Source organism: Lagopus leucura, unplaced genomic scaffold, assembly GCF_019238085.1.
Source record: "Lagopus leucura isolate 7727_CA_CO unplaced genomic scaffold, USGS_WTPT01 Super-Scaffold_100002, whole genome shotgun sequence".
In the NCBI taxonomy this organism is placed as follows: Eukaryota; Metazoa; Chordata; class Aves; order Galliformes; family Phasianidae; genus Lagopus; species Lagopus leucura.
Window position 1 is genome coordinate 54839934 of NW_024962263.1, and position 26487 is coordinate 54866420.

The 26487-nt window shown below is 36.8% G+C and overlaps 1 protein-coding gene across 3 annotated transcripts in view; it reads right to left on the reverse strand.

Moving 5' to 3' along the window:
* TOX (thymocyte selection associated high mobility group box) overlaps nucleotides 1-26487 on the reverse strand; it is a 219631-nt gene that overhangs the window by 72738 nt on the left and 120406 nt on the right. For all 3 annotated transcript variants that reach the window (XM_042870266.1, XM_042870264.1, XM_042870265.1), the window contains exon 3: nucleotides 15975-16217. In XM_042870266.1, the coding sequence (XP_042726200.1) occupies nucleotides 15975-16217 (243 nt within the window). The remainder of the gene's footprint in view (nucleotides 1-15974; nucleotides 16218-26487) is intronic.

The following is a 26487-nucleotide window of genomic DNA, read 5'->3' on the forward strand; positions in this document are numbered from 1 at the left end:
ATGAATCCATGAGACAATTCCCAGTCTTCCTTTTTTTCACCACATATTGGGCTAAATGTGTCAAACTTTCTTCCAAAGGTAAAACTTGAGTCTTAGCTAATGTCACTCTTAATTAGAAATGAATAATGACATACCTTATATAAGATTTTATTCCTGACTTCAAACGGAGCTACCTGGGTTTGTTTGGTGTCTTTACTTTGAAGAAAATGTCTTTTATTACTTATTTTAGTACAACACATTAAAATCAAATATCTCCTGTAGCAAAACGATTCAAGTCCCTGGAACTCAAATAATTTTCTAATAAAAAATGCATGAGACAAATAAATGCACTTTATGTTCCACAAGAAAAGGCAGTTTCAACAGGCTAATGCTCAGAGAAAATTCATTTTATCAACCAGCCATTTCATTCTTTGGTGCTGTTACAAGCTCCTTGCAGTTGCTAAGCAACCATAATTCATAGTACCTTTTAATGGATACTCTGCTACTGCTGAGAACATTAAGGTGAAGAGAATAAATGCCTTGGGTGAATCTTGAAATCTTTCATTATGCATGTCATTCTATTTCTGTAATGCTATAATGCTGAAATGTTTCTGTGGCAGGAAACTGAGTTGTGGTAATTGCATATTCCACTCATATATGTTTTGTAAGCAGAGCAGCACGTACTTGTCTAAAATGAGCTATTTCTAACATGATTGAAATTGGACTTTTCTACTTCTAAAGGTAGTAAATAAATCTAAGGGCGGAAAAAAAAAGAATGAGTCTAGAGTAAAATGTCTTGAAATTTTCAGCAAGAATGACAAAATCCTACGGCATAAATTGAAAGTAATCAAACAGGCTTGATTATAATGCACAGTGGTATGTGAATATATGGTGCACAATTGAAAATGCAAAAAACACAATAAAGAAACCATATATCCTATGCAACTTGCATCTTTTTAAAACAGATAAGGTTCAAAGACGGATACATGTATGCTAGATCAGGCATCCCCCTCTGTATTATTAAAACAAACCTTTTTTCTGCTGAATGCAAACGATGAATATTACACGTTTCCCACCTTATTGTTTAGTGCCCTTACTCCTCTTGAGAAATACCTCTCCATACAAGCCAGGGGTGCATTGGTGTGAATGCGATTACACAATTAGGTTTTGCATTTTGCAAATAAATAGTAAAGACAACAGAAAGTAAGATAAAGTCCTCAAGTACTTTCAGTGATGGAAATCACTACAAAACAGAATTGTTTCTGTGGGTTCAACCTGTGTTCTGATCCTGATCTTTCATACCTATGTAGAGCAGCTGATGCACAATTAGGAAGCAGCTATATTCAGATAGAACGTGAAATAGTTTCTCTCTGTTTTGAACATTAGATTGACTTTTGCATCTTACTTGTTTTAGATAAAAATACAATTAGGCTTGGAAAGAAAGTTAACACATTTTTTTTCTGTGCACCTTCTAATAGAATTTCATGTCCATCTTTACCTGTCAGGGCTTGTTACTGGAAATACCAGAGGATATACAGTATTTTCTGATTTCTCCCTCAACCATTTACAGCCTACCCAGGCTAGTGACCTCAAATTCCTCTTGAAGCATCACTGGCCTCGATCCTGTGTTGCTTAGGGAGGACAAGTCAGAGAGCTCTCACATCCCCATCTGTTTTGATGCTGGAAGGACAAAGCCAAACCTTTTGCTTATTCTATCTAATTATTGTTGAGGAGTGTTTTATAATCACTTTTGGAGTCTGATATTTTTTATGGTTGATGAATTTCTGTCTATTTTGGGAAATACATTTCTTTCATCATACTACATGAAGATGGAAGATCATTTTCTATCAATATCCTTTTGAAAAATATTTCTCAAGTCAGTGATTTGGGGGAAGATGCTGCATGAATATACACAGATGAAAAGAAGAAGCTGATGGGGATGCAGAGTGAAGATAGAGACTTCACATCAATATACTTCAAAGTGAATCTACAGGACCTGCTCCGAAAGTAATGCCTCCCATTTAGTATGTTGGTCCACAATGTCAGAAGCAGCTGTTGGTATGGCAGTAGAGGTTGAATCTTCCCGTCAAGATTTCATTACCAGTTATTGCTGTGCAACAGATGGCAGCAAAGGGGTAGTCCAACAAAATGGTATCTGACATAGATGTATGTATGAAGCAAAGGTAGGTCACTGAATTCCTCCATGCAGATAAAAATGCACCCACTGACATTCATCAATGCTTGCTGAATGTTTATGGAGACCAAACAATGGATATGAGCACAGTGAGGTGGTAGGTGGTATGTTTCAGCAGTGGCAACAGTGACAGTGGGTCAGCTCTGCTGGTGCAGATTTTACAAGAGCAGCATGCAGGCTGTTGTTCAACACTGGTAAAAATGCATAGCTAATGGCAGTGAATACACTGAAAAATAATTGTGTTTTTTTTTTTTTAGCTGAAAATTTTCTCCACCAAATAGTGTTATTGTGTTCTTTGTATGTGGTGTAGTTTCCATGGAATTAAAAAGGCATTATTTTTGAAGCAACCTACTTACTTGTTGAACAGCGTAAGAGTTAGCCCACATATAGTAACAACAGGAAAAGTAAGAAAGAGTCAAGAGGTTCCAAATCTGGGATGATGAAAAGCTAGAATAAATGTATAAAGAAGTCAAACCAAGTTATTTATTTCAATTTTTCCTTCTTCTCAAGTACTCATACATCTTCACTTTCCACCAAATGAAAGCATACTTGACTTTTCTTTTCTTTCCTCCTCTTTGAAAGCATACTTGACTTTTCTTCCATCCTCTTTTCTTCTCCTTCTCTCTTTAATATTTCTTTTGTTTACTAGTAGCGACAGGAAACAAGAACGTATGTTTCAGAATCACTACCTAAAAAATGATTATTTTCCTGTAAGGAAAATGTTGTCACCCCTCAAATCACTGACGGTTTCTCCAAAAACATCCACCAAAATAAAACATAAAGGAGCAGTGGCTCAGCAGATTTATTTGCAGAAACTGTTTCACCCTTGTAAATGTAATTTGCTGATGCAAATCACTCATTCCCTATGCTCCAAACATTCACTACATGCAGTTTCATTAGAGGAGTATGTATGCACCTGAAAAATGACAAAATGTCTGTTTACTAATAATTCTCCTTTTTCTATTCTGCTGCTTGTCGTTCTACTATTTCCAGTAGTGTATATATCCAAGAAAGTCTTAGAAGAAGACTTAGAAGAGGAGAAGTGAATCTCCTCTGAGTGTTGATATTCTTGTTAATGGGACATTAATGGGAACAAACAATGGACTTCCACATGGAAATCTGAAATTTTAGTCTTTTTGAAAAATATTTTGCTATATTTCTTGGGATTGAATACATCTACAGAAAGGCAAGGACAAATCCAAATACTTGTGTCATTTGAAGTTAGAAAAATTTTTTAGATATAGCAATATGACGAATGCTTCCTACATATTTTCACTGAGAGAATGGTGAGATGCTGGCAGGGGCTGCCCAGATAAGCTGAGGATGCTCCATCCCTGAATGTGTTCAAGGCCAGGTTGGATGGGGCCCTGGGCTGCCTGATCTCGTGCTAATCTAGGCAGGGTTGTGTCAGAGGGCTGGAAGTAGAAGCCATCCTATGATTCTATGATTCTTGTGATATTTCAAGTGCCAAATTACCTTTTCTTGAAACATCTAAGTGTAAATGAAATACATGTTGACTGTTGACCAAACCTATAATTTCTAAGATTAAGAAAAATTATGCTGTTTTAGTTAATTCCAAATTTCCTGCTTTGCTCAATGTATAGCAATACGAGGATCAAAAATAAGAAAAGAATTCAAAATGAATCTTTTAATCTTCACTGTGAAGTAAAGGAAGAGCATTTATTATTTAAATGGCTAATAGCATTTATCAGTATAGGAAAAAAACAGCAAACCAAGACCTAACCACTAGAAGGTCATAGCCAATAACATTTCTGCAAATAGAAAAGGGTTGCAGAAGCATCAAATGTAAATTACTATTTGCTGGAGTATTTTAATAGAGTTCTACGTCACGTTACAAAATGTTTAATTGTAACCCCATTTTAATAACACCATCTGATTAAATGAAAAGACGTCTTGCTGATCGCAATTACAATCTGTCAAACTGCATATTTATTTACAGCTTGGTTTCCTAAAACCATAAGATAAAAAAAGGAAACTCTATTCATCTTGTCAGAAAACTATAATTATTGTGTATCCTTCTGTCAGTTTCTGCATAAAACTTTTGGTTCTAAAATGGATCTAATTATAACCACACCAACATTTATATAAATGCTTGCTTTCCCTTCTTTCCCCTACCCTCCACCCCTCTTTCTCTCATCAGTGAATTCTTTGTTGCAAACTCAGGAGGAAAAACTTCTTCTATGTCAGTCACGTATTTGTTCTATTTTATCTTTTCTATCCTAAGTTATTGTTAGAATACAGAAAACTCTATTCAATGTAAATGTTATTTATGGTTCTGCACATTTCTAGCACTGCACTCAAGAAAAACCACTGGATTAGGGCTCCACTGTTCTTTCTGCTTTGACATTAATGTCTTGAATATCAGTAGAGAAACTCTTTCCAAGTATATCATGTAGCTCATCTTCTGCAAAGCCTATTTATTGTAATTTATAACCTTTCACAGGAAACAGTTTGCCAGACAAACAAGAAATGAGTCCAAATGTCTGAGCACTAGTGTATGTATCAACCAGTTACAGAAATTACATCTCAAAGAAAAATCTATTAAATCATCCAGCCCATCTTGCAGCCAGTGCAGGATTTTCCCATACATTTTCCCAGTGCTTTAACACTACCTGCAGACTACTTGGATGACATTACAGGTTTTTCTCCTTAACCTTCACCCACTATTTATTTTTATCCCATTACTTGCAGGGACATTCCTTAAGTATCATAAACTTCCATTCCTTCAGAGTAACTTTCTAAGTAATGGATGATGATAAATAAATATCATACTGAAAATATGCACATAAACAATTTCATAAAATAACACACTGTAACTTCAAGAGTTGTTATCTCAGTAGGTTATGGGCTAATGCAATCTGGATAACGATTACATGCTAGTAAGATTTGGGAAAAGCTGATTATTTTTCTTCTGTTTCTTAAATGGTCAAATCAGATGTGAACCAAAACAGACTGAGTTGATAGACAACCTCTTGATTATTTATTTCCTAGCTGTTCCATCAACATCACTTATCTACTGTTTATTCTTAGATAAATATATATTTTATAAATACATACATAAACACACTTTAAAAATAAAAATACCTAAAAGTCAGCTGAAAAGAGTAAATGGTCTGTGTTAACTTCCACTGACTGATGAGTTTTAAGCATACAATGAACACATTTTTAAGTTTGAGGAACTGCACCCAGAGTTTGCCTGAAGAGTCTGTGCAGTTTTCATTACAAGAATTCTCTAAAAAATAAGTCAGACAAATATCTGTCAGAAATGACAAACATAGAGAGTATTCTGCTTATGGGCAGATGACTTTTTAAAGTCCTCCCTTGGGCTAGATTAAGGAAGGAACCTTAAAGTTCCTCCTAGACCAGTTTGTTTCTGTTATTTGGAAAGTAATACGACATTAACGCTACACTGAACCACGATCCAGGTTACATCATACTTTTTTCCTCTAATGCAGCTGATTATTTTGATTATATGATCATCAAAATAATATAAACACAGCTTGCACTCGTTTTTAAAATGCTGCAGAGAAAATATTTTAAAAGCACAAAGGTACAGAGTGAATCATTATTGAAAACAACTTTGGTTGAAACACCTTCCATTTGATATAATCTAAAATCTGAATTTTCCCAATTGATAAATAAATGGAAGCATCTGCTTTAGTGCTATCTCTGTCCCTGCTGAAACTCTGAGAAAGTCCCTACTAGAGTTGGACAGAGTGCTTCTGAAAATCACGTTGGGATTTTCAGGCAGTAAGAGCTCCTAAAATGGAATCCAGAGGCAGAGGATATGAACTATGGAGTTTGCGCAACAACACTGGCCATAATTAAAATCATATTGGCCAGGTCCAGGCTGAGAACTTTCCTTTCACATCTTTTCTCCTCACTGCATTCATGAAAGCTGATGGCAACTGAGAAGAAATGTATGCTCTGCAGGTATCCTGTAGGCATGGGAGTCTGGGGCTGTGCAGCATCAAATTGTGTGGTTAAACAGATGCTTCGTTTCTCCTTAGTGCTGACTGAGTTTCAAAGGCAAGTGAAACAACCTGCATATGTTTTTCATGGCCCTTAAACAAGGCTGTTGTAACACTTCCAGTTGTGTGATAGCTTAAAGGTCTCAGTTATCATTACATGCAGACACTACAATTGCTTTATAATATTATGTGTACCACATGGCAGCTAATTTTTGCCTTTATTATAGTTGAGGACTTTTGCTAGTTCTAATATTGAAAGTTGTGTCTTGCCACATTACTGCCCAACGTCTTGTTACTGATCATCACTGATGAAATCAGTTCCTGGTAATACTTTCATTATTATGGGTCCTACAATATAAAGTCATCTTCTTCCTCCCTCTTAAGATCTGTCTCTTTCAGCCTTTCTCATCTTGGCAATCAGCTCTATTTGCATACTGTGCATTACATTTTGCTGGGTTTTTAATAAGGTAAAGTCTTCCTACTCTACAGTATAGTATTTGATAGACAACAGGGACTGATATTGCAAATATCTACTTGTACTATTATTAGTACATTACCTTCATAGCTAATTACTGACTAAAAGCGCTTCAAGACAAAGGAAAGGCCCTAGAAAAGAATAAAATGCTTCTAGCATTTCAAATGTTATGGCTTGTTTTTCTTAGAAAATGCAATTACAAAAAGTTTTACCGGTGGTTATTTTACACTCTATAGTTTCTGTTGGGCAACTTAAGCTGCACTTAATATCCAGATCAGCACTAAGCCTATTGCACTAAACACTTATTATGTTACTTCATAAGAAAGAGGAGTACAGTACAGTTCACTAAACTGGGATCCCATACTTGAGTACTAGGGCATGTGTAGGAAACAGAAGCTTAGTTACTGAGTTAATCTCCAAAATTCTTTATGTGCGGATGAAGGTAATCTCAAAGTGTATTAGAAGGAAGTCCCATCTCTGCATAAAAGAAGAGTTGCATTCTCACAGGGCTTGATCCTACAAATCCTCCACGCTCAGGGTTTTGTTTGTTTGTTTGTTTGCTAAAGGCCAAAGCATCTAATTTCAAACATCTTTTAAGTCAAGATGAATTTTGTAAGGATGAAGTGAAGGGACATGTACCTCATTATAGCAACTGGTAGGGAAGTGTAATTGCAAAGATTGGATATGAAATAGCCTCCCCCTGTCATCCATTAGGTATGCCATATCTCACTGAAGCAACTAGGCTACTTCCCTCATTAACTTAAATAGCAGAGGTAACTATCGTTAAAGTTACTAAATATTAGGCGCTGCAGTATCATTCATACTCTAGAGTTTTGGTAAAAATCTATGATGCAACCACGTGCAGTACACTGTATAAATCTGTTGTATCTACTTCAATAATTTGGCACTAGTTTCAGTTCCTTCTTAACATACAGCGCACAGAAAATCAATTAAGAGCGTTCATTTTCATATCTCTATTGCCCAATTCATAAAGTTATAAATGCTGTTCAAAGCAGGTGTGTGAGTGAGGATACATAGATGAGATCCTAAGTACTGAAGTACAGGATTATTCCAGCAGTGGAGGTTAAAGGTTTACATGCTGTCCCTAGAGAATCTCAGCATGAGAAAGGGCATTTATATAGTGTATCTGTACAGATTTTTTGTCAGTGAAGGGGAAAAGAAACAGACAGACATCAAGCTAAAATGAACCTTTGTGTTACTGAAGGGACCTGGGGAAGAGTAGAAATCCTCACATTTCACAGTTGCCTTGAGAAAGAACAAGGGATAAAAATAAGAAATGTTATTTTTTACATTTTGTTTTCTCCAGATCTCAAAACACTGCCAAGGTAGAAACTTTTCTTCCTGCAGAGTTATACTTGCTGCTCAAAAAATCATAACAAAGTTGATGGAGAACAGAAACAAGGACACTTAAAGTATTGTGAAAATAATAAAACAGTTGAAAAACAGTGTGAACTATTAGCCAGACCTTTCAAATTCTTTCAAGTCAGAAAAAATCAAGAAAATCAAGAGTGCAGTATTTTTTCCAAAGTAAGTTAAATTAAATTGAAGTTTTTCTCAATATCTATGACTATACAAATTCACTCCAGGAAGTAAAACCAGCATGAAGCTCTGGGCTGCTGCTGTCCCAGACTTTAGCACGTGCAAACTTTCAGCATGCAAATGGCAGACTGAGTTAAAACCCTGCAAGCCATATTGGAGTTCTGTCCATAAAATATATCTTTCTGCTCCCTGAGCAAGATAACAAGATGGGATGAGCTGATAAATGCAGTGCAAATCCATGGCAGGGGTTCAGTCTTCTCAGTTCCTTCAGAGATTCATGTGATGCAAATACATCTGTTTAAATAATGAAAACGAGTGGAAAGACATGCCATTCCACCTGATGCACAAAACTCTCCTTTTTCTCTGCGCTGCGGGCTTCTCCTTCCTTTTTGTCCTCACAAAAGCACCTTCACAGTTTTTGAGAAAGACTTTTCATTTCTATTGCATCTACAGGATCACTAACAATTTTTTTTTTTTTTTTGCCAAAGACTGAGTCTTCAGAAGCATTTCATTATCTTGCTGCTCTCGACAACTACATGCAATGTTAAAAGCAGCAGATAAAAGTCAACAATCTCTCCTGCTGAAACCCCTGAATTTCTGACATTTTCTGAGAGTTAAGTTTTCTCTATTTGCATACTCTATTATCTGTTTTGTTTGACACTGGCAGCTATGATGCTGCTTATGCATTAATCACTCCTGTGAGCCCTTCATAAGTGAGATGCTGTATCATATACCATCCTTCTGTATCATATACCAGCTTTCTGTTCTCGCCACATTCCGTGTGTTTTAGCCTGTGCCCATGTCAGGGGATCTGATTAAAAAACAATTAATACTTCTACAAGGTTATTGCTTTGCAATTGCATGTAGCAAATAAAGTTCTACTTAGACAATTGGTAACTGTTTTGAAAGTAGTTTACCAAAGTGTTTTCTATAGAGGGCAGTTTTCAAAAATAAAGTATGTCACCTTGTTATTTCTTCTTGAAATTACACTAAATTTGCTTTCTTACCTGGTTTATGAAATATATGAGCTACGCTGAGTTTCAACAACAACACTCAAACAAGCACAATGTTTAAATCAACAGCTCCACTGGCAATTTCAAAGATGAGACCGGGAAGTATATCCCCCAGAAACAAGTTCTGGTCATCTGTGTATATTTTTCTTGCAGCAATGGGCAAATGTTTACCTGCTTTATCTTTAATGTAAGTTCTTACTAGTTACAGACAGAAACAAGTTTTTCCAGATGCTTTAAGATCAGAAAAAAAAGCTAAGCTCATGAAAAACACTAACCACAAAATTTTTCACAGCAATTCTAGTACTAGCTTCAAGGCGGGGTCCATCAGTAGCCTGCAACCACAGGGTGCTGATTTTCATTGGGAGGGGACAACTGCAGAGGTGTTACCAGTTGAGGCGCTACCAGTGACATCACTTCCACCATAGCATAATGTTCATTGTCCCCAGGGGACAAGAGGACCCACAGGAAGGTCCTGGTCCCTTGGCTGCAGCTGGAAGGTCATCAGACCAGTCCCAGCTACAGCAGGTCTGTTTAAAAGATGCCCTGTCTTGATTTTATACTCAGAAAACTCACCGCCTTCACAGTATATTAAATAAATGGTAAATCTCTGTTACTGGAAAAAATTCATGTTTTGTTTCCAGTCCGATTTTAAACAGCTGTAATTGATAGATATTGAAAGTTTTATGTCTTTTTTTTTTTTTTTTTTTTTTTTTTTTACAGCACAGCAAAAATCCTTCCAGTTGTATATATGCAACATATAAAACCTTGATCAAGTTACATCTTAATCAGCTTCTCTGCATATATTCTCTGTTGCCTTTCTGATGACAAAACATACAGCAGACATCAAAAGTAAGGAATGATAAACATGATGTCCCAGAGTCCTGGATGGAATAAATCATCATAATGCCAGAGAAGACAATAAAGACATGCCAACTGACATCAGCTGAAGATTTGGCTGTGTATCCTTACGGTTAGGCTGCTTGACAAAACATGCACTAACTGTTGTAACCTTTTGTCACATAAAGCTTATTTCAGTGAGATAACTCAACTTCTAAATTAAGGTGGTTTTTTTTTTTTGTTTTTGTTTTAAGAAAAATATCCTACAAGAATAAAGAAGTGGCTTAATAAGAGGAAAAGAATATTTCTACACAAGATATTCTATGACCTTAGCTTTATAATTTGGTGGTTCTGATGGCAATAATTCACTGCAATAAAATTTGGGGTAGCAGCAGGTCTGCGTAGCATAACAGTAAATTTTAATGTAAACTCAAGACCAGAGCCTGATAATGAGACACAAATGTGAAGTATTCACCAGAGACTAAAAGTATCTTCTACCACTACCATGCAATACAAGCTAGAAAAAGTACCCAACTGTGATGCAAATCTCAATGCTTAGGTTAGAGGGGACAAATATTTTGTGTTATTATCAAAATTATTCATTTTGTTCATCAGCACTAAATTTCTGTTTGACTCGGTAGTTTGCATTAACGCCTAAAGGTGACAGAAAAATCAACCACAGAGGTCAGCCTCAAGATGAGTCATGAATACTGGATTTAAACTAATATTTATGAAGCTCTTAAATACATCCCAGCTATAACAACAGCAATCTCCTGTATTGGATTTCTTAGCAACTGTACTGTGAATAAGAAACACCAGTCATTCCACCTGAGATGAGAAATGAAAAAAAAAAAAGCAGCTGCTTTCTTTTCTTCAATATTACATAGTGGCACATTTTGTTTAAGATATTATTCTCTCGTGAGTTGCACACCTACAAAATATAATTCATAAGAAATAATAGTGTAATTGTATAGTGTAATTGTCCAGGCTTTGATGAATTGGGGCATAATGTTAAATAATTATTCATTGCCTTTATTCTTCTGTCACAGTGTGGAAAAAAACCCCTTTTTATTGCTTTTATTTTAATATTAGGACATGGGCCTTTGTGACACGCATTTTATTTCAAACTAAAACGTCTATTATTCCACATCAGAACAATTATACCTGATATCACATACTCTCCAGTGCCCTGGAAGATCTTTAACTCTAGTCCACTGTTACATATTTTATGCATTACATGAAATAAGATACCTCAAGATTTTGAAAATATTTATTTTTAAAACAGCAATGAAATTGTCTGTAATCACATTTTCTGCTCTGCTTTGAAAGCAGCATTATTCAATATGCCAGTGGTCTTTTTCGTAAGAGCAACATATTAGAAATTCATGCTGCTCTAATATATCTGAATTCATTGATGTACTGCACTCCCTATAGACCTAAAGAAACATTTCTGCTTCAGTTTCATATGTCCTGCATATTACCTACTGATGTGGTGGTTGTCAAAACAGTTGTACAGTAGTCTTTGAATTCAAAGCGTACCTTGACTGTATACTAAAAATGACAATAAACCTAAGTATATACATTATGCTGGCGTTTGTTGCCAGCACAAGTAGAGCATTTGGGAAATAAATCCCCTGATTTGATTGCCTGTTAACATCTTTTCCACTTTAAAGTTCAAATCGAGAAATTTGAAGCATTCCAAGAAATTGAAGTCTCTTTTATTTCTTTCTTGCAAATGTTCTATAGTATACCATCATGAGTAACATTGTCAAAAAGATCAGAACAGGGATGAACTGTAAGCATTCCAAAAATAGCTTCTCTTTCTGTATATGAAAACAACCGTGATTTTAACCCTGGTTTTTTGAGGAAAAAGCAACCATTTATAGTATATACTAAAGCTGAAATGACTGTAATTTTGTTGATAGAAAGGACACACAGTAAAACTCATTCTATACAACACATCCAGAAGCACATTTACAGATAAATGCCCATTTTCACAAGATGGTGTGTATATACATGCATTTATTTGCAAATGCTGGAAGAGCGTTTCTTGTAGTTCTTGGAATATCTTGGGAAAACTAATGCAGAGAAGTGCTGGCTGGTCAAGGTCTAAGTGAAACTGAACCAAACCTACATTCAATTATAGTACATTGGAAAGAGATTGTCATTCTATTGTATAAAAACAAACATGCCTACAGAGCACCAAGACATTTTCATTAAACAGCGATATCTGCATCTGACTGAATCCAATTAAGAAGCAGGAATACAAGCCATATCCATTTGGAAGAAGGACCTTAGAGAGCTGCCATGCTTGGACCACTATCCTGGAGCTGGACTATGCTGCCATACTCATATTCTGCATGAATTCTGTAGATTTCTCAACCCCAATATCCAATGCAAATGTAAATATAATGAGCACCTGAATAAATCCGTATGTGATGATAGGATATAAACGAGTGTGTGTGTTGTGTGTGTATGCATGTGTATGCCAGTATGTCACCTAAGTGGAAAGAAAATGAATAAATAAATGTAGAAGCCAACATACAAACTGACAGCAGAACACCAAAAAAGGGAAATGCTGGTAATTTATTTTTTCAAGTATTGGGAGTACAACAGGAACTTCAATCAATCTAAAAAGCTCCTAAGGAGGTTAATTCCAAATTTAAGTGCCAGACAGTAAATGGTAACAGGAAATTTCCATCTCCCAGCATTGTGAAATTTTTCATAGAGAATTCCCACAGTGTAAAAAAACTGTAAGAAGCTGATTCCTAATAAGAATTTACGAAGCCAGGAGTGGGTTCTTATTGTGTGCATTTAAGCACTTCCACAGAGAAGAATGCTTACAGAACTTGGGGGCAAATCCTGCAATCCTTATTCAAAGAGATTTCACTTGAAGCTTGGAGGGAGTGCTGTACACTATGAAACCACAGGAGTTTTGAAGGATTTTTAGGAAGGCTAAATCCTCAATTTCAATCTGACCAAAATAATAGAAATACTCATCTGAAAACACCTGGTAGTTGAGATGAAAGAAAAATACCACTGTGTACAAAATGCTTTACTACTTTGCTTTTCAGCTCAATGTGCTTCCTTTCACTGATTTAGCTAGCATTGATTAACACTTTATCTATAAAAACAGCAATTGAAAACCACTCATTGATTCTAATGCTGACAAAAACTTAGGCATCGTTGCTACAATACCAACAAGGTTTAAAAACTTGCTAAAAAAGAAAGATGTTGAAACTAAAAAAATAATCTTCAATCAGATGCACATTGCACAGCAGCTAAATTTGCCCCATTACATGTAAAATTTGCTGAAGATGTGAAATTAATTAGGGAGAGAGAACAGGTTAATTTCTAAGAATAATTTTTTTCTAAAAATACTTACTAGTGCCCTGAAAAATGAAGCGAGATACACAGTTTCCAAATACTCTATGTGATACTATTAGTGACTACTAGAAATAATACAGAACAAGGGTTTAGACAGATTGGAGAAACTTATACATTATATTCTATGCAGGGCAATAAAAAAGTGATTTAGGCAAATAGTTGTTAAATGGACCAGAGTTTGATGGGATAGTAAAAGGGAAACTTAGATATAAGTAATAGCAAGAAAAAAGAGGCATACTGTAGAAGAAAAGTTGTAAAGATTCTGGATTATAAAGAAGAGCTTCAATACTAAGTAAAGAATGCTAAATCTGCAAAATCCTGTTTTGCTTCATCAATGGAAGGCCAAAATCACAATGGAACCATTCAATTCACCAAAGAAGGCACTGAATTCACTAAAGAATCAAATTATCTCTCTCAACTTAATTCTCTTGTTACCAAATTCAAATCTGAGGAACCATACTGCATGCACAACAGTATTTGAGCTGTACAGAATTGTGGTGCTAACAACCTACCAGTAGAACTAATGTGAGATGTAGCTTAATCCCCTTGACAGGCAAGACAGCTTGAGCTAAAACTATCACTAGTTAAGAGGCCCTCTTAAATGTGAAGGGCAAGCAAGTTAAGGATAACAATGGAGTTAGCCCATGATACTTTAAAGATCATGCTTTATTTATTGAATGAATCCTGAGAAATGACTGTTTAAATTTAATGCATATTTTCCTGAGTTCTGATTTTCATTTTTTTCTGATCTACTCTAAGTCCCAATAGCAAAATTGTCTAGCTATATTATTCAGGTCTTTTTTGCATTTGCCCTAAATGCAATAATTCTCTGTGATGTTCTGCAAACTCTCAAGGCCCTTTGTTCAGAGCCTGTTGCAAGAGGTTAATGAAGAACATCAGAGCTTAAAAGAATGCAGTTTTGAGTCATAACCATGGCTCAGAAGAGGTCAATCCAATGAAATACTGATTATCTCGCTGGAGTGCTGTGAGTTTTCCTACTTTCATAGGTCCATTCATAGTTCTGATCCTGAGCATCTCACAGAAGATCTAGTTCATATTCTTTGACATATGCTTTGTAGAAATGCAAGTAAAATTAAAAACATTTCCAGAAAGCATATTTATATTTCTGTATGAAAATCTTTCCTCCCATCCTCACACCTCTCATTATTGAACATAACCTTGGGGTCAGAGTTTGACCTCAAAAATGAAGTATACAACACCCTTGTAAATCAATAGCATCTAAGCAGCACATAAAAAGCCAAGACTAGACCTCCTGCAGGACAGCTTGTTGGACATTCCCAGAGTGAATTCAGTTGCAACCACAGCATCTTTATTTTAATTAAGTCAGTGAGGCCCTGTGACAAGGCAGATTTTCATTGCAAACTATTTTCCTTCCAGCTTACAGTCTCAGTTCTTTGGCCAACCTGGCTTTCCCCCAGCCTCTGCCTCTGAGGCTGTTTGCTTCTGGGACTAATGGGGAGCTGAGCTCAGATCTCAGCCCCTAAACCTCCACGTACTGCTCCAGTGCTGCTTTATTATTTTATTTTAGTCAATACAGTGAAGCACTAGTGAGGTGGAAGCCTAAAGCGCCTCAGCCCCTAAGCACAAAGCTTCCCAGCTGGGACACAGCTCACTAAATCTCTCATTGTCCTGGTGAGAAGCCCAGATAATAGGGCTAGGAAGAGCAGATCCTTAACTTCATCTGTCTGGATTTGCAGTTCCATTTAGAAGAGTGCCTGGAGTCAAGTGAGTCCCACACACCAGGTCCCATTCTCTACCAGGGGATTTTTTACTCTTTGGTTTAGAATTTGGTGCCAGCATGAAATAATGGCCTCTGTAAAAAGGTCTTGTAGGGAGCTGGTATGCAGGAAGTATACTGATTATTTGTAGAGCTCATTTGAAAATGTAACATGTAAAATAGCTCTGCAGTTGTTGCAAGCAATTTAGCATTCAAAGAAGTGATTTATAATATAAGGCTTCCCAAGACAACAACCATAATGACTATCTGACAGATTTTATAAGCAAATTGTCCAGTCATTTCAATTGGATTCTGTCTGGATAAGGACTGGAAACTGTAAAAAGGCTATAAGATTTGGCCTGGAATCAGAAATAACATTTGCTGTTTTCCAAACGTGTGGTAAACAAGAAAGGAGATATTCAATTTTTTGTACATCTTTCAGTACATGCTAATTAGAATGGAAAGAGCCTCGTAAGAAAAAAACCACAGAACAACAACCATCTGGATCCAAATCCTGCTCCAATGAAGTCAAAACCCTGGGCCTGCTTTTGTCATTATTTAAACCTGAGTAACGTAGGACTAATACTACTCCAGGCAGTGGCTATCATCCTGGCTTTGAGGAATTCACCTGTAAAACCTCCACTGCCTCCAGTGGGAGGAGCATTTCACAGTATGATGTAAAACTGAGGTCAGGTCAGCTGCTCTATGGCTTCAATGGTGTAGGAGCCAGCTGTGGGTCTGTATGTACACATTTTCACAACTTAAAGTAGTACAAAAGGGGAAGACTGAAAATACTTACCACAGAGAGCGAATTGGAAAGCAGTGTCCCGTCTTGGCCAAGCATGTTGGAAACTGTAATTTCAGGTAAATCCATGTTTTGTGGGTGGAATGGAAGGAGGCCATTATGGTTCATTGGATGACACAGAGAGTGATATCCAGACTCTATTTCATTCAAGTGCACCAGTGAATGGTCAGGCAATGACGGAGGAGTGATTGGAGGTATGTTAAAATCTTCACTTTCAAGACTTGGGCCAGGAAAAGACTGAAAAACAAATAAAGAAATTGTGATGAAAAGCAACGAATACCGAATCATAATAATAACAGAAGTGACACAAAACAAACAAAAACGTGTCCAAGCCACACATCACTAAGCTGAAATTTCAATTTTACAAAGAGAACATTTTAAACGCCTACATATTATAATAGTGGAGTTTCAGTATTATGTATGGAAAAAAATTACCTCTAAGGCATAAGACTCTCACAGATATTTTCACAGCTTCCATTTAGAAAGACTTTCTTTTTTAAAAGAAGTTGAATTCAATCAGATTTCAAGGGTCCTATTAAAATTTTCTAAGAGTGATCATATAGATGAATACCTTTTTCATGGGGACTGTGGTAAAAGGAATGCAATTTTTAAAATTAACATTGGCTCAAAATGGTTCACCAGACTCCCTGACACTCAGATCATGAACTATCCAGTAAGGAAGAAAAATATTGCTTTTAGGCTTACAAGACAACCAGGCATTTGTTCTGCTACAAAGAAAAACAAATAAATATAGAAACAGTATACACTTTGCATGAATTTTCTTTATAAAAATAAATTTACAATGTCTCAAAAATACAGATTTTTCTTTTCTTAATCTATAATATCAAACATAGATACATCTTGTCAGCCATATAAATTAGTTTTTCCATAAATCAACTGTTTAGATTTTTGTTGTCCACTGCCATTAAGTCACAGAATCATAGAATCACAGAATTGCCCAGATCGGAAAAGACCTTAAAAATCATCAAGTCCAATTGCAACCTAACCATAGTACCCTAACTCTAACAACCCTCTGCTAAATCATGTCCCTGAGCACCACATCCAAACGTTTTTTAAACACATCCAGGGACGGTGGCTCAATCAATTCCCTATGGAGCCTATTCACCATTTCTGTAAAGAAGTGTTTCCTGATACCCAACTTAAACTTACCCTGGCACAACTCCAGGCCATTTTCCCTTGTCCTGTGACCTGTCACCAGTGAGAAGAGACCAACCACGTGCTCACTGTAAGCACCTTTCAGCTACTGGAGCAGTAAGCTCCCCTCAGCCTCCTTTTCCCCAGGCTAAACAGCTCCTTCATTTACTCCTCATGGGGCATATTCTCCAAGCCCTTCACCAGCCTTGTTGCCCTTCTTTGGACCTTTTGAGTGCTTTTGACCCATTGAGTGCTCCAGCACCTCAATGTCCTTTCTGTACTGAGGTGCCCAAAACTGAACACAGTACTCGAGGGTGAGGCCTCACCAGTGCCGAGTATGGGGGCAGGATGACTTCCCAGTCCTGCTCACCTCACCATTCCTGACACAAGCCAGGATGCCATTGGCCTTCTTGGCCACCTGAGCACACTGCTGGCTCATATTCAGCTGACTGTCCATCAGTACACCAAGGTCCCTTTCCATCAGGCAGCTTTCCAACCACTCCTCCCCAAGCCTGTAAGGTTGCCTGGGGTTGCTGTGACCAAAATGCAGGACCTGACACTTGGCTCTATTGAAACTCACACAGTTAACCTTGGCCCATAGATCCAGTCTATCCAGATCCCTCTGTAATGCCTTTCTCTCCTCTGGAAAATCAGCACTCCCTCCCAACTTGGTGTCATCTGCAAACTTACTGAGGGTGTACTCAATCCCCTCATCAAGGTCATTAATAAAGATGTTAAACAAAAGAGGCCCCAGTACTGAGCCCTAGGGGACACCACTCATGACCGGCCACCAGCTGGTCATACAACTCAGTTTGATCCAAGGAAAAGCCACAGGCAAAGTCAGAGTAATGCACCAACGAGGATAATTGCTATTATTTATCTACATTCTTCATGCAGCAGGTAGGCTCAATTGGAGAATAGGGGTAGCTATGCCCTATCAACAGAGAGGTTTTCACTAGTTATCATAATAATACTGTCTTCCCCAATGTCTATGGTTACTCTTTTACATCCATGTATGAGCATGGATATAAAAGCTTTAGCAATCAACAATCAAGCGTGTTTCATGTTTTCAATGAGCTGATGAACAAAGAAGTTAGTCCAAAGCACATTGCCCGAGTTTTGGTTGCCTTGGCTGATTCCCAAAAAGGTTTACACTTCAGTTACTGATTATCTTAGTACAAAATAGAATAGAAATGATAGATTGCCTAGGCAAAAGTGAAACTCCAGAGAATGAAAACAACAGGACAGGCTCTGGCAGCAATATCATTACTTACTTGTGAGGACTTTGGTTCTGCCGATGTTTTATATATGTGTTTCTCAGGAGTTTGCTAACTCACTGTAACTTGCTCTTCTTAATGGGAAGGTGTGAGTCTTTGTGCATAGGATGATCTACTATGAAAGGAAATATTCCTAAACCAAACATAAATAGTCTGGATGTATCTACACACCTAATATTGAAGGTGTTCAGCAAAACGGCTGTTTTATTTGTGCACCCTTCTTGCCTGGAAGAATGACAGTCCAGCTTTTGCTGTAATTAGACCTTGATTTGCTGTTTCAATTGTCTTTAATTAGTAACACAAAAAATGGTGGAAGGAATTGCTCTGCATTTATGACATTAACTTCACTTATGGAAAAGGAAGTAAAATACCAGTGCCAAAATTCCACAACTCAAAGCGTGTCACGTGTTACTGTATATATCATGTGGACTGAATATTTTAAATACAAGGTTTCTCTGGGGTTATTAAAAAAAAAAGTTTTTGCTTGAGAACTAGCTAGCTTGTACTTGATCCCATTTCAGTGTTGATTACACTTGAGGAGCCTTTTGAAAGTAGTATGAGTAGTGTAGGCAATAGTGACATGTCAAAATAATATATAATTTGTATGATATTAATCACTAACTGTAGTAAACATAATCCTATCATACTATGGTAATGCCTGAAAAAAAAAACAGCCAGTTATAGAGCACTAGTGCTTCTTATACACATACTTCTAATTATTTTTTCTTTTAATTTTATTCAATAAGAAAACACAAACTATTTGTCAACTTCAATCAAACTAGGCAGAATGCAAGTACAGCTCATATGCATTAACAATAATTGTGGCCTACAGAATTAGCTTTTCCTAGAGCATGGGGAGAAGGATTATGGCCTTTCTACACTCTCATCCAGGTTTCTTGTTTTCATGGTTAGCTATAGTACCAGCACAATTTTCTACACTCAGAAAGATACAGAACAGCTGCATTTCATTCTAGTGGTCACAAAAGAGCAAGCTTTCCTTTTCATTTTTGAATCAAAAAGAATAACTTTATTTACTTTACCACAGAGTTGCCAGGAACTTTGCCAATGGTTGTGCTTTCATTTCATGACTGTGGCAGTCGTTTTTCTCAGCTCTTCAGTTTAGGGGAACTTCCCAAATCTTTATTACATTAAATAGAGGAAGTCCTCTGCAAAGTAACACCATCAACCCCACTGCAAAGTGCTAAAGGAATAAAGGCTTTAATTTTACTTCATATTAAAGAAAATTTTCATTACATCTGAATTTATTACAAGCAGATTTCAGTGTATTTCAGATGGGAGCTACACAGTGGATGCTTCAGAACTAAACATCCTTTAATCTGGGCTATTTACAGAATTGAAAATATCAGTAAACTGTCTGAATTAGTGATGTCTTCTCAAACCTAAAGGACAATATTCTGTGGTTTTGGTTAAATATCTGTGACATTTCTGCCTCAAATGACGGAAACTTCATAGAACAAGTGATCTTTGAGATAACCACTCTGAGATGAAGAGACCTAGTTACCTATACCATCTTAGCCTATAACTTTATGAGATAAGCTTGCCATAATAAAATGATATGAATGCTTAACTCTGAGTCACCATCCTACCAAGTCCAAGCTTTTGCTCCTGAATTTTTTGCTCTTGGTCTGCTTCAATTTATCTTTGGCCACTTAGCTTGGCCAAATCCAGCAACAAGACAGAGAAAAGGATCAAAACTGGGCATGTAGACAAGTCTCAAGGACTATGTGTTCTGTAATGCTAATATCACAAACAAAATCTTGTATTTATATTTTTTAGGAAGCCAGATAGTCATTATCAGAATAATAAGGAAAATGCTTGCATAATCTGACTGCATAAGAACTGAGGAAATAAGGAGAAAAAAGGAAATAAAAATAAAGACTTTCTGCTTAAATAACCTACGCTGATGACTGCATATTTGCCAGAAAAATGTATGTTCCAAAGAAATTTTAAAAAAGTAATAATTAAAAAGCCGTTGGAGAAGGGAAACCAAGGATACCATAAACAGGCTGACCACAAGAGGCAGCAAGCATTCAAATATCCAATATAATTCTGTTTAGCAAAAGCAAAATCATTACTATATGACAACACAGCAGATAACATAAATTAAGAAAGTCTAATCTGTGTGCTCAGTGATTGTGTCAGTCACTGAACATGCACGCAACAGATCCTGGTATTAGCAACAGTTCTTTAAAAAATTGAAATACTCCTATAGATATTTTATTTAAATGAAATGAGTGGTACTGCCAAGTATGTAGAGCGTGTCTTAATTTTTCATTTGCACCAAGGCTTCTGCATCTGAACTGTGGAAAGATGCCAGTTTTTAAAAGATAGATGCTTCAGGCTGTCTCCTCTTTTATTATTGAACACATTGTTACATAACTGAAATAGTTATGAATTGAGAGTAATGTAAAAACAATGAGCTCATTAGAAGAGGAAAAACTGCAATGTACCTTATGCACATTTGAAAGATGGAATAATATATTTGAGGGCAGACATTTCTAAAAGTTTTAGTTGGATCAACCTTATCTCTAATTTCTAAACGGAAGACCTTCAACAGCAAGTGCTTTTTTCAGTTTCTTTTGTCTCTGCATGAACAAGGCTTGATAGCTTTAGACTACAATGCATTACTGTGGAAACCTTCGGTCTGTTACATAAATCATCTTAACACTCAGCAAGAATTGTCCAACAGTGCCATTGATATGTTCAAGTCAATGATCCTGCAAACAATTTTTTTTGTGCTTCTTCATATGGCAGACAACAGTAATAAATCATATTCGTTTTAAAACACACAAAATACTAATTTATCAAGCAACAGCTATCAAAAGTGTATTACAGGGGAAGGTATAACTTTCTTCTATTGCGTTAATCAATTTCTCTAATTTACATTAGGTAAAGGGCAAAGCCTCAAGCAAAACATTAATTTTCCAGTACCAGATGAATTCTATTTTCAAGAAACAGAATGTGCTGACAATGATATTATTGATTTAAAATAATCACAATTTCAAAGTTAACTGAATTATGTAGATGAATAGTTCCACTTGAGAATATTTTCATTAATTTCACTAATTTCATATATATAAACTATAGTAGTTTGCTGCAAAATGCTTTTCAATGAAGATTTTAAATTGAATCACGTTTTAAAGATGACAATGAATAGAAACATAAATGTTAAAGGAGATTACAAGATTTGGGCTCAGCGAACATCAATACTATTATCAAAGCATTTGAGCTTCCCTTCACATAAAGACCTAGCTGTGCAGTTTTCCTATGTAGAAAGGTGGAGTAACTGTAAGAGAAATGTGCAAATCTTTTTTAGAATTACTGAACGCATCCCACAGTGAATCCTTAGAAAAACTCAAGCTCACAAGGCAACACAGAACATCCTTACCCCTACAACCAGGAGTCTTGCCCAGCTCACTTGCTCCACACTCTTATCATCTTAATGCATCCCAGCGAGGGATGCCAGACATTATACTTGTAGCCACTTTTTCTCTCCTGAAAGGCATTGTGAGGCACTTGGCTCCTCACAGTGTTACAGTTCCTAATAGCACAACCTCCAAAGTGGGGATGTTTCATCATGACCCACAAGTAAACACAGCTCCTACTTTTGGAGATGATGTAAGAAGGGAAGACTTTCACCTCCATAGGTTTCCAGCATATAACTTCCTAAAGACAAGCAGGATGGTTCCCTCCCCTCACTGCTGCATTTTCAGGTTGTTACAGACCTGGTAAATGAGGCACGGAATAATATTCACAAGTTTTATTTTCTAACAATAGGACACCTGCAGTTCTTAATGTAACTTGGGATTCTATTTGACAGCTTTTGGTTTGTACTAACTGCAGTCAGTATTACCTATGTTATAATCTTGAAATAACGCTGTAAGATATACTTTTATGAATTAGGTACTATATTTTCAGAATACTCTTCCTCAACTTCAGATAAAAAGTGTATTAAAAATAAAACACTTCTGCCGATCTTCTCATCAAGATATACCTAAATTATTCTCACTACAAAGCAGTAGGTAATAAAACCAGCAATATGCATATTCAATAAGCAGAATTTAGCTTAAAAAAAAAAAAAAAAAAGGAGTCAAATCGTCACAAATCTTGCTTCTTGAAAATACAGATGATACACCACATTTAACCTGTCAGAAGCCTCATTAGCATCATAGACTCTAAACCAGCAATCAAGACAGTGTGCTCTTCACGTGTTTACATTTTTAAATGCTCTTAAAATAGCAATAGTATAGATTTACATTAAGTATTGCTGCTTAGGGGGCAAATATTCTGTCTAAATTTCCTCATCCCTTCTGAGAATGATACCTAAAAATGACATGACGCTGTACTCAGAGCACACAATGACAAAGTGCAAAGATTCCTTTACAGTTTGTTTTTTTTTCTTCTTTTTTTTTCCTCTCTTCTTTACTCATAACATTTCAGGACCAATGGATTGCTTTCCATTTTTCAGGACAGTGGGTCCAACCCACGTCATTGTTCTCCTAACTACTGTTGAAAACAGGCATTCCTCAATGTCTGATTTCATGTAAAAAGTTACCACTCGAGAAAACAAAGATTGAAACAGAGGTATGGTGACTCTTCATAATTCTTCTGACTTCTCTTTTGCTTAGCCCTGTGCCAATCTCAGGAAAACCTGAAAGCTTAGGGATATGCGAGCCCCTAGTTTCTACCACTGATGTTAATGCCTAGATTTTGGACCCAAGGCTTGACAATAAGGAGAACAACGAAGATTCGGTACACAAACAGGTAAAGGTTATTTGAGAGAGTAAAACTGGAAGGATCTGGCCCTCTTCTAATAAAGTGTCATGTAAGCAGTAGGACTGCTGAGACCTTGGCAATAAGCTCAATCATACTAATATCACACCAACCATCAGTAGTATTAAGACATTTTTATAAACTGCAAGAAATATGCAAGCTATTACAAGATATAATTCTGAAAAACAGACTTCTGTGTAAGAAGCCAATTTAAGAGGAAAACAACATAAACAATAGTAACTTGTGTGCTCAAGTGAGGCATCTTTTTAATTTTGAGTAATGAAGATGTCAAGCCAAATGCTAGAGTAGTTTAACTTAATTAGGTGGCCTATTTTTCCAGGCAGCCTTTCATTTCCTATTGAAAACTCAGCTTGTATGCAAGGCAACAAGAGCAATTTTGTCTGTAATGAATACCTCTGGGACTCCACAGAGTGATCATTTGAATGTTACATTGAAGACTGGTTTGAGTAACTAGTTTGGGCTTGTTGAGCTGCCAGACTTCGTAAAACTAACTAGATTAATCAAAGAATGGCATCTTAGTGGTTTATTCGGTCAGAGGGCAATAGGTCAAGCTGACTGTACTGCGGCAGCCTTTGCCAAAAGGGACAATATAATAGTAATTGGTCTAATTTGCAGTTCAAATTCATGTAATTCTTACAGACGTTTTATGGACCAAAAAAAGTTCATTTTATATGAAGCTCAGTTGAAAAATACTGCCTTTAACATTTCCCATGGTTACATCCCATAATTCATCCACACTGCTGACCTGCAGAGTTTCCTGGAAAGGAAACTACATAACTAAAATATATGATGTCTATAATCTGTTTTCACATGCTAAAAAAGTTGTACATGAAGGAGTGGAGGGAAACATTTTGAAGGATATTTTACGCTGGTTGCTCATTATACAGAAAATTCTCTCATGTCATGCACATGCACAGCAAAAAGCAGTGCATTTTCTGTTGTGATATGGGAAAAAAAATCTTCTGGCTTTTGAACACAGAATTCATCATTTGATGATTGATTTTCTGTTTACCTTTTCCACAGTAAAATAATAGCTTTTGTTATTTTTACTGTATTGATTTACAGTGGGCATATCACTGAAGTTGCCATCGTCCTGATGCCACAGTTGAGACAAGATGCACTATTTACTTTAGTTCCTCCCTTTGGTAACTCTTAAAAAAATACTTTTAACTGATGCACAGGATCACTGTGTATACAACACAGCCAAGTTCACAATTTTAGCTTTACACTATCAGTATCTGACATGTGCTTCTAAAGCCTCAAACTACTGCAGCAAGGCAATTACCCTCAAAAACTGCTTTCATTAAAAAGTTTTCAGACTTCATCGTTGTAAAGAAAATATAAGTGCAAGGATTCTACAGCCAGAAGATGAATAAGGGGATGAAAAATATGTTGTAGTTGCCAGGGTTTCTGATGTGATCTTGATTTTGCAGATCCATGCTAACGATTTTCGAAGGCTGGAGAGAGACTCTTGTTTATCCACCTGTAATTATGGGTATGTTTGCCTAGAATCCTTAGGGAAAAGATTTTGCCCTCTTTAGTGTTTTTATAACATGTGCTATAGAATCAGCTTTAACTAAAAGAGGCATTAAGTAAAAACATGGTTTAATTAAGTAATGGATTTTTCAGAGATAAGTAGGGTCATTTCTTTTTGTGGTTGGAGTACAAGTCCAATACTTAATGAACGACTTGACTAAGATCAATTTTAGTAAAGGAGAGTGAAGCTATGTCTTTTTTGTAAACTTTGAAAAAAATTTTAAACATAGATCAACAGGCTATAATTTTGACATTTTTTATAAAATTTGATGCACTTGATCACAAAAAGATATAAAGATAAAACCCAATCTGTGAATACATACACACTGCATGTGCACACATTTTGTGTTAACATTAATGACAATCATACATGATTTTATAATACATATATGCACACACTCACAGTCTTGTTAATACAACTGGTAAGGTACTGTTATCAGGGACACAATATTTTCCAGACTCTGGACCTGATCTCAAGTGCATATTAAGAGATCACATTCTACACAAGAGGGAAAGGGCCACCTTTCCCTTGCTGTTGGTTAGGGAAAGGATCACCTTTCTCTTCAACCATTCATTTGGAATATGAAAGTGATGCCTGTTGGTTTTCTTTCCCTGAACCAATTTAAATCTACATCCCACTATTTTGGAAAGTGACTCCTATAGACTATTTCAGAGAAATGGAGGAGCAGGAACTAGCCCTTCTGTTGTTATTATACTTTTGGAAGTACAAGATAGCGGACCAGGAAAAGAGATGGATATGATTTACAAGAGCACTGAACTACAGCCAACCAGCAGACTGATCAAGTGGCCTTGGCCTTTCAGAGTGGAGAACCCTTCTACTAACGAGAAAAGAAAGGCTTCCCAAATTTTGGGTAGGATTGCCTTGCACTCCAGGGTTCTGTGTACACATCAGCACTACTCTGACCATGAAAACTGAGCTGTATCTTCTTGGGAACACACATAGATTTTGCACCGGGTTTTGCAGTATGAAGTTGACAGCTGCAATGACAGCAACTTAATAGTGAGGAAACATCACTACGGGACAAAGAGACCAAGTACTAGCCTATCTTTTGGAAAGACTGCACTGCAACAAAAGAGGGAGGAGTGGTCAGCAGGGTGAGGGAGATGGTTGTCCTTCCCAGCTCTGCCCTTGTAAGGCCCCATCTGGAGTACTGCATCCACCTTGGGACCCATAGCATAGGAAGGATGTGGAGCTGTTGCAGAGGGCCAAGGAAGGGGCTGTTGGAGCTGTTGGAGGGGAGGGCCAGGAAGATGATCAGAGGGCTGGAGCACCCTTCCTATGAAGTCAGGTTGAGGAACTGGGCTTGTTCAGCCCAGAGAAGGATCCAGGGAGACTTGTAACAGCCTTCCAGTACTTGAGGGGAGCTTATGAGCAAGAAGTAGACCCATTTTTTTTACATGGTTTGATAGCGATAGGACAAAGGGACAAGTTTCAAACTAACATAAGGGAGATTTAAGATAGATAGAGGAAATTATTTACTCAGAAGGTGATGTGGCACTGGCACAGGCTGCCCAAAGAAGCTGTGGGTGCCCCATCCCTGGAGGTGCTCAAGCCAGGTTGGATGCAGCTTTGGGCAGCTGAGCTGGCGGGTGGCAGCCATGTCCACACTACGCTTGGGTGTTTGAACTAGGTGATCTTTAAGATCCCTTTCAACCCAAGATAATATATGATTCTATGATTCTATGAAAGGAACAACAGAAAA